The 9,586-nt window shown below is 44.3% G+C and overlaps 1 protein-coding gene across 1 annotated transcript in view; it reads left to right on the plus strand.

The window, feature by feature from the left end:
- Window positions 1-9,500, plus strand: part of PLCD4 (phospholipase C delta 4) — a 31,195-nt gene extending 21,695 nt beyond the window's left edge. The window contains exons 10-16 of the mRNA XM_036319006.1: window positions 3,515-3,691; window positions 5,404-5,560; window positions 5,822-5,938; window positions 6,170-6,342; window positions 7,130-7,265; window positions 7,629-7,778; window positions 7,856-9,500. Of these exons, the coding sequence (XP_036174899.1) occupies window positions 3,515-3,691; window positions 5,404-5,560; window positions 5,822-5,938; window positions 6,170-6,342; window positions 7,130-7,265; window positions 7,629-7,778; window positions 7,856-7,962 (1,017 nt within the window). The 3' untranslated portion in view covers window positions 7,963-9,500. The remainder of the gene's footprint in view (window positions 1-3,514; window positions 3,692-5,403; window positions 5,561-5,821; window positions 5,939-6,169; window positions 6,343-7,129; window positions 7,266-7,628; window positions 7,779-7,855) is intronic.
- Window positions 9,501-9,586: the final 86 nt, after the last annotated feature.

A 9,586-nucleotide genomic window follows, 5' to 3' on the forward strand; every position in this document is an offset into this window, starting at 1 on the left:
CTGAAGACTGAAGGGTCCCAGGTTTGATTCTGGTCAAGGGCATGTACCTTGGTTGTGGGCATGTACCTTGGTTGTGGGCATGTACCTTGGTTGGGGATGTGTGGGAGGCAGCTGATTGATGTTTCTCTCTCATTGATGTTTCTAACTCTCTATCCCTCTCCCTCTCTGTAAAAAAAAAATCAATAATATATATATATAAATAATATATATATATATTAAAGTGCTTTATTCAAAGTAATGTCCATTGCTTTGTCCATTTCCCCCATCTTTCAGGTAATTTGTGGATACTGTCCCAATAGAACTTTTCTTGTTCTGAGGCAAACCATTCAGAGACCCAATTTTCCACTTGAAGTGCTGCTCAGAAAGTGCGGGTGCCATCGATCAGAACAAGTGGTAATCTGAAGGAGCGAGGTCTGGTGGGTGGGTTAATACTTCCCAGGCAAGATCTTTTAACATGTTTTTAACTGGTTTTGAAGTGTGTGATGGTTCGTTATCATGAAGCAAAATTACTTTGCCGTGTTTTCTGGCATATTCTGGTCGTTTCACTGTCAAAGCGTGGTTCAAATTGATTATTTGTTGTCTGTAGTGATCAGTATTAACGGTTTCCCCTGGTTTTAGAAGCTCATAATACACCACACCTTCCTGATCCCACCAAACGCAGAGCATTGTCTTCTTTCCAAAGCGATTTGGCCACGCGGTTGATGTTGATTGATGGTTGACCTGTATCAACCCATGATTTTGTGCGTTTGGGATTCTCAAAATAAGTCCACTTTTCATTGCCAGTCACAGTTCGATGCAAAAAAGACTTTCTTGAGTGCCATTGAAGCAACATTTTACTGATGACTTTTTGGTTTTCCATTTGTCTTTCGTTCAGTTGATGTGGCACCAATTTTCCTTCCTTCAAAATCTTTCCCATTGCTTGTAAATGATAGGCAATTGTTTGCTGAGCAACGTTTAATCTTTCTGCAAGTTGTTTTTGCATTTGACATGCATCTTCATCCAATAATACTTGTAATTGTTGGTCTTCAAACTTTTTCGGTTGACCTGGATATTCTTTGTCTTTCACATCAAAATCATCACTTTTAAAGCGTTTAAACCAGTGTTCACAAGTATCTTGAGATAGAGCATGTTCACCATAAGCTTCCCGAAGTATACGATAACTTTCAACAGCACTTTTCAAAATAAAGTAATGAATTAAAACTTCCCGCAAATGCTCTTTTCTGGGGCACAAAATTCAACATTTTTAAGCATAAAAATATCTATGATGTTAACACCTTCAGAAAATTTTACATATGAAGTTTTGAAGCTTGTTGTCAATACAACAAAATAGCATACATATCATATTGCATATATATCAACATATGTGTAACTCTATCTATTGAAAAAAATCCACATTATTAACTGGTACACCTAGTAATATATATCATGGATGTCTTTTCATATATAATGTTTTTCCTTTTTAACAGCTCTATGGTATTCCATTTTATGTATGGATCATAATTTATTCAACTAGTAGATAGTAAAGGTAACCACTAAGTGATCAATATTTAGGCTGTTTATAATTTTTCACTTGTACGTACAGCTTTGCCCACTTATTCTTTCCTTGAGATGAATTCCTAGAAGCAAAATTTCTGGGTTGAAGAGTTTGCATATTGACATTTTGGTTATTATTGCCAAGGAGTCCTCTGGAAAAAATACCAAATTGCATTCCCACTAACAATATAAGAGAGGGACTACAAATAACTCCAGTAGTGAGATGATTCATAAAGGCAAGTGTGAATAAAAATTTAAAAAGGTCTATTTTTTTTTGACTTAATATTATTTACCCACTTTGAAGGTTTATAAGTTTTATTAACATACTAGAGGCCCAGTGCACGAAATTTGTGCACTGTGGGTGTGTGTGTTGGGGGGGCGTCCCTCAGCCCAGCCTGCACTCTTTCGTAGTCCGTAGTCCAGGAGCCCTGGGGGGATGTCTGACTGATGGCTTAGGCCCGCTCCCCACAAGCAGGCCTAAGCCATCAGTCGGACATCCTTAACACTGCGTCAGAGGCTGGAGAGGCTCCTGCCACCGCCACTGTGCTCTGGCTGAGCGGTGCTCCCCCTGTGGGAGCACACTGACCACCAGGGGGCAACTCCTGCATTGAGCATCTGCCCCCTGGTGGTCAGTGTGCATCATAGTGACCGGTTGTTTCACTGTTCGGCCAATTTCATATTAGCCTTTTATTATATAGGATAAAAATTTTTAAATGTTAAAAATATTGGTGTGGGAATGGCTGGGGGGGGGTCAATCAGGGAAAAAGGAGACATGTAAAACTTTAGACAATAAATAAAAAAATAAAATAATTTTGAAAGAAAAAATATTAATGCTCTGGACAATATATTTTTCAATCTATTTTTCTTACCTTCTGCCTCACAGGGGTTTTTAAGCTTTATGCAGTCAAAGATGCCAATGATTTTTATGTCTTCTGAGTTTTCATCTCATATTGTAAAGGCTTTCCCACCTTAAGATTATTCAAAAAGATTCCATATTTTTTTGTAATATTCTTTATATTTTCATGTAAATCTTCAATCAATGAGGAATCTTTATGTGTCAAATGTGAGGCAGGGATATTTATCTCTTTATTTATTTATTTATTGTTAATCCTCACCCGAGGATATTTTTCCATTGATTTTTAGAGAGAATGAGAGAGGGAAAGACAGAGAGCAATATTGCTCTGAGAGAAACATGATTGGTTGCCTCCTGCACATGCCCCGACCAGGGCCTGGGCCAGGGAGGAGCCTGCAACCGAAGTACACGCCCTAGACTGGAATCAAACCCAGGACCCTTCAGTCCACAAGCCAGCGCTCTATCTACTGAGCCAAACCGGCTAGGGCTCCATTGATTTTTAGAGAGAGTGGAAGGGAGGGAAAGAGACAGAGAGAGAGAAACATCAATGTGAGATTGGTTGTCTCCCACATGAGCCCCAATCAAGGCCCTTGACCAGAATTGAACCTGGGACCCTTCAGTCTTCAGGCTAACACTCTCTCCACTGAGTCAAACCAGATAGGGCCCCCATTTATTTTTTCCACATGGATAGAGATGTTACCAGTTTGCTTTTAACAATACAAATTCCGCCCTAGCCGGTTTGGATCGGTGGATAGAGCGTCAGCCTGTGGACTGAGGGGTCCTGGGTTCGATTCTGGTTAAGGGCATGTACCTTGGTTTCGGGCACATCCCCAGTGGGGGGTGTGTGGGAGGCAGCTGATCAATGTTTCTCTCTCATCCATGTTTCTGACTCTCTATTCCTCTCCCTTCCTCTCTGTGAAAAATCAATACAATATATTTAAAAAAAAAAAAACCAATACAAATTCCTACTGTATGTATCAAGCAGCCTTCCTGTGGGAACTTCTGACTACTCACTCACTCACTTCTGTTGCCTTTGACGTGGCCCTGTGAGAATAATAGGATCTGCATAGTCTCCAGAAGGGTCCCAAAGCAGACAGGTAGCCAAGCCCCTTCATTTTTGTCCCCTAGGAGCTTCAGAAGAAGATCCTGGTGAAGGGGAAGAAGTTAAGTACACTTGAGGAGGATCTTGAAGAAGAGGAAGAGCTAGAGACTGAACTAGAAGGGGAGCAGGAGCCTGAGCTGGAATCCCAGTTTGAGTCTGAGACCCAGGAGCTGAGCCCTCGCAGCAAGGACAAAAATGAGAAGGTAGGCCAGGGGATTGGTCTTTGCTCTGGCATTTGGTTTGACTATCACAAGCTGGGAGTCCATGTGTGAAGAGACTAGAGTCAGGAGGGTAGAGAGCCAAGGAGCAAAATGCCCCTTGCCCCCAATGAAAGAGGCATACTTGGCATCAGTATATATTGCCATATATACTAGTAGATATATTGCAATGGCTGTCCAACTTCTGTGGGCCATGAAATCTTTTTTTTTTTTTAAATATATTTTTATTGATTTCAGAGAGAAAGGGAGATAGATAGAAACATCAATGTTGAGAATCATTGATTGGCTGCCTCCTGCACGCCCCCTACTGGGGATTGAGCTCACAATCTGGGCATGTGCCCTTGACTGGAATAGAACCTGGACCTTCAGTCTTCAGGTCAATGCTCTATCCATTGAGCCAAACCAGCTAAGGCAGTGGTCGGCAAACTGCGGCTTGCGAGCCACATGTGGCTCTCTGGCCCCTTGAGTGTGGCTCTTCCACAAAATACTGACTTCTGCGCATGGGCCACGAAGTTTCAATCACACTGTACGTGTGTGTCTGCAGGTGGTACTTTGTAGAAGAGCCACACTCAAGGGGCCAAAGAGCCACATGTGGCTCGCAAGCCGCAGTTTGCCGCCACTGAGCTAGGGCCATGAAATCTTTTTTAATGAAATCTTATCTGGAATCTTAGTACATAAAATAGATAAATGCAGAGCCATCCTAATTGATATGCCCATTTGGCTCTATCCTGGGTCTCCCAGGTAACTCCTGAGACATCGTTGTACTTCTCAGTCTCCTCAGAGGCAAGTTTGAAAGTGACTGATGGGTGTGTGTGCAGCATTATAATATTGAGTAAGTAGGGCTTTTTGGAGTGACTGCTGTGACCTCAACTAAAGTGAGCTTAGTTAGAGAAAGCTATTGGAAAAGGTGAATCTGAGGTAGGGCCAAAAATAGCCAAAGAGAAGGAGCAGGAAGAGGTAGAGACAGTGAAGACTGTGAGAAGGCTGTACCTGAGTGGCCCAGCTCCCTATGGGGGAGGAGTATCATTTGTGGGACCGTCAAAATCCTGGTTTGAAGTCTGCATTTCTTCTGTGCACTTGCTTGGCTCAGCGACTGACTCCTAGCTTATACTATTCCCTCTGGGGCTCTGGTGTCTAACCTGCTGCTATGCCCAGGGATGGAAATGGGAATTCAGGAGATAAATCTAAAGGTAGTACTCTGGTACCCTCACATCCTCCCAGATGTGACTTACATGACCATTTGCACACCTTGACATATCTATCTGGGTTCATGTACATTCTGACCAAGAATAATTGTTTTAAAAGACAAAAGACAGGGAGGATGATACCTGTTTAAGAATAATAATAAAATTTAAAACCTGTTACCCAGAAAGTAATATAGAACAGATTCTTCAAGTCCAGAGGAAACTAATCCCATCAGTATATGTAGACTGCTTTTATTCCCATTCCCATCCCCAGGTTGTGATGTGTCCGCTGCTTTGTTCATCTATCTGTTGTCAGATTACGGTCCAGGCTCCTCTTCCCAAGCCTGGGTTCCCTCTCTTTTTCAAGCAGGTGAGGCAGGAGGGATAATGCAGTGGGGAAGTAGTGGGCAGAGGCTTAGGTTGGGTGGGGAAGTTCAGATCTTGGTTATTGGCTTCTTCCCTCTCAGATTGCTAATGGTTTGATTCCATCATCCTTTCTTTCTCCTTTTCCAGAAATCCAAGGCCATCTTGTGTCCATCCCTCTCTGCCCTGGTTATCTATACAAAGACTGTTTCATTCTATAACTTCACTCATTCGAGGGAGCACTACCGCTTCTATGAGTTATCATCTTTCTCTGAAACAAAGGCCAAGAACCTCATCAAGGAGACTGGTCAGGACCAAAAGGGAGGGACAGGGAAGAAATGGGATGAGTAAGGTCAGGCCTGATGGGCAAGCAGATGAGTTCCAAGAAGACAAGGGAGCTGAGGAGGGATCAGGGAGCTAAGAAACTTCTCAGAGTAGGCATGGGGACAGGAGTTATAGTGGACTCAAAGCTCTAGGGAGAAGCTGGGGAGAAGACTGAAGTTGGTGGGACCAGGGGAGGGGGAGAATCCATTCCACTTCCAACTCTCTACCTACACCCTTTTTACAGGCAATCAGTTTGTGCAGCATAACGCCTGGCAGTTGAGCCGTGTGTATCCTAGTGGTCTGAGGACAGATTCATCTAACTACAACCCCCAGGAATTCTGGAATGCAGGCTGCCAGATGGGTGAGGGGGCAGTAGGCCCAGTGAAGGGGGAGTGGGAGAGCAACAAGTTGGCAACAAGATCCTGGGTGGCTGTAGGTCCAGGGAATGTTCCAAGAGTGCTAGGCTGAGAAAGATATCTATGGAGGTATTCCCAACAGGCTCTTTTATACTGAATATATCTTTTATAACTCCCTGAGAGGCTAGATGGCCTCCAAGGTGAATTCTTCCCTTCTTTTCTTCTGGGGCCCTCAGTGGCTATGAATGTGCAGACTGCGGGGCTTGAGATGGACATCTATGATGGCCTTTTCCGCCAGAATGGTGGCTGTGGCTACGTGCTGAAGCCAGACTTCCTTCGTGATACCCAGAGCTCCTTCCACCCGGAGAGGCCCATCAGCCCTTTCAAAGCCCAGACCCTCCAAATCCAGGTATAATGGGAAGTGAAAATGCTGGGAAGAAATTTGGGATAGCTGGGATAGAAGCAGGGGGAAAAGGTGGCTAGGCCTGACAGGAGTGTAATGGGTGGAAAGTTCCTTGTGAGATGCAGACTAGCCTGATTGTTAACAGCATGGACTTTGGAGCCAATTGCCTAGTTCAAACCCTACTAGCTGTGAAACTGTTGGGCAAGTTTCTTTCTTTTTTAAAAAAATATATTTTATTGATTTTTTACAGAGGAAGGGAGAGGGATAGAGAGTTAGAAACATCCATGAGAGAGAAACATCCATCAGCTGCCTCCTGCACACCCCCTACTGGGGATGTGCCCGCAACCAAGGTACATGCCCTTGACTGGAATTGAACCTGGGACCCTTCAGTCCACAGGCCGATGCTCTAGCCACTGAGCCAAACTGGTCAGGGCCTGGGCAAGTTTCTTAACCTTAGTTTCCTCACCTGCAAAATAGGGGTAATACTACTAGCTACCTCACAGGGTTGTGGTGATTAGTTAAAACGAAGTGCTTACAACTATGCTTGGTGCACAGCAAATGCTATAGAAGGGGTTGCTGTCACTAACATACCTTTCAAACCTTGTTCAACTTCTACTTGGATGCATTTTAAATTGCACATAGATTACTAGAAGAAAATCTATTACCCATGGAGGATTGGCTTTGCAAACCCAAAGCTAGAGCACAAAGTCCTGCATTTCTTTCTTCCCTTAGTTTTCCCCCTTCCCCTGGGGTGAGAGCTGGAATGGGGCTGGTTGAGCAGAAACTATTGCAGGTGATCAGTGGTCAACAACTCCCCAAAGTGGACAAGACCAAAGAGGGATCCATTGTGGATCCACTGGTGAGAGTGGAAATCTTTGGTGTTCGCCCAGACACAACCCGGCAGGAGACCAGCTATGTGGAGAATAATGGTGAGACTGGGCAGTGCTGGGGGGAGGTGGGAGGAGCATGACTGTTACTTTCCTAACTTCCTGCCCTTCATTCAGTATACTCCATGTCACCACCATCCTGTTCCCACCTCCTTGGGAGGCAGTGTGGAACAGGACAAAGAATCAGGGCTTGGACATCTTCCGTCTGAATCCTGGCCTCTCAATTATAAGGTCTAGTAACCAGAGCAAATTGCTTACCCACTCAGAGCCTCAATTTCCTCACCTGATTGCTATGAAAATTAAGTGAAAGCACACAGAGAAAGTAACCCAGAATGCAGGTCTCCCCCAAAAGTCAACAATGTCTGTTCCTTCATTCCCTCCCACATTCACCCCTCTTCCACCCAGGTTTTAATCCGTACTGGGGGCAGACACTATGCTTCCAGTTGCTGGTACCTGAGCTGGCCATGCTGCGTTTTTTGGTAAAGGATTACAACTGGACATCCCGAAATGACTTTATCGGTCAGTACACCTTGCCTTGGACCTGCATGCAACAAGGTGAGCGTGTCCTTCCACCCCTGGCCAAACCCTTACTCTGGCTGCCTTCCTAATGCTGTCCTCCTATGCCTTTCCAGGTTACCGCCATATACACCTCCTCTCCAAGGATGGCACCAGCCTCCACCCAGCATCCCTCTTCGTGCACATCTGCATGCTGGAAGGGCTGAGGGAGGTTGAATCTTAAGGTGGACACTTCATGGGAAGGGTGGGTGTACTTGCCTCAGATGGTAAGATAACCCTGGAAGGATGCTCCAGAAAGCAGAGGTGGTGAAAACCAAGCATGGTTGTGCGTTCCTAAGCATAAAGTTACCTCACCCTTCCTAACAAGCAAATCTAGGGCCTGATTTTTCACCTGCTTTCTCTTCCCTTTCTTCATTTTCACAAACTTTTGGTTACCTTTCCTGCCCTTCCCTTTTGCGTACTCTATCCTGGAGTTCCTTCCTTCCTTTGCTGTAGGTTTAGTCCCTACCCAGACCTAGGACTAATCTCTCTTATCAACTCTGGCTCCAAGGCAGATTGCAACTACAAATCCAGAGGGGTTTGGGGCAAAGAAACCCAGAGGCATTATCCCCTCCCCAACAACTTCCTCAAAAGCCAGAGCCAAGGAAAGGAAAAGCCAAGCCTCAAGCCTCCCCAAGCAAAGGCTGGGGAGAGAACTGACCCTAAGACTGTACTGTGACTCTCAAGAAAACACTGCACAGCTCTGAGTCCACACTGGTCTGCTCCTTCCTGGTCCCACCAGTGTTAATAGAGCTGCTCTCCCTAATTTGGCTTGAGTATGATCTGTCATTATTGGGCAATAAGGGGAAGAATGAGGGTTGGGGGACATTTGGGTAGACAGAAAAACAAAAGTTTCCAGGAGTCCCTCTGCATGTGCTACATAAGAATGGTACAGAAGTACAGCTTCTAGGGGTCAGGGCAAAAGGAGCAGAAAAAGGGTTATGTGATCCAAATCCTCCTGAAAAGTTTGCCTGCAACAGTCCTGGTTTATGACTGCTGTCCCAGCACAATTATTAATAGTACCTTCTTTAATTTCCCTAGTGTGCCCTAGTTTAGATGATTAATTAGTCACTGTAAGACATTTATAGAATTCTGCATTAGAGATTTACCTCCAACCCTGCAATCATTTGCCTTTCATACTATCTTTATGCTTGAATTCTAGTGTAGTCTGAGGAATGATGTTTCCATGAGGAAGCTTAGTGAGTGGCAGTCCTCCCTCTACAGCAAGGGTGGGGAACGTCTGGCCCATGGTCAGTATAAGGCTCACAAAATCATTTGGTCTTGCTCTGCCAAGGCATTAGGGGTCAGTTAATTAAATGTTTGACCAAATATAGCAGGCTAGTTTTAAGTTGATAATTTTGTATGGCCTGTAAATGTTATAAATAATCCAAATTGCCCTTGGCAGAAAAAAGGTTTCCCACCCTTGCTCTACAGGTAGTTAAAGTTGTTCAGAAATAGGGAGAAGAGCAAGGGCCAAGACAGACTCAAGAACAGAGAGAAGGCAGACTTGGGCCTGTTTGAGAATCAATCACTCAGTGAAGATGGAAGGAGAAAAGGAGGCAGAGGTCTAAGAGGAGTTGGGGTAGATCGAGATGACAGACTGAAAATGTTAAAACAGGGAGATGGACGAGTCTATAAGCTAGTAAGCATTCTATTTAACATGCTTTACAGAGCGTTAGGCACAACAGCACATGCAGTTCAGTACAATTGTTTTAAAAGAAGCAAAGAGAAGATGGAATGGGTGAAATCAGTATCTTATAGTCAGAGACTTTGGTAGAGTAATGGTGAAGAAACTAAGACCTCACAGG

Source organism: Myotis myotis, unplaced genomic scaffold (assembly GCF_014108235.1).
Source record: "Myotis myotis isolate mMyoMyo1 unplaced genomic scaffold, mMyoMyo1.p scaffold_m19_p_8, whole genome shotgun sequence".
In the NCBI taxonomy this organism is placed as follows: Eukaryota; Metazoa; Chordata; class Mammalia; order Chiroptera; family Vespertilionidae; genus Myotis; species Myotis myotis.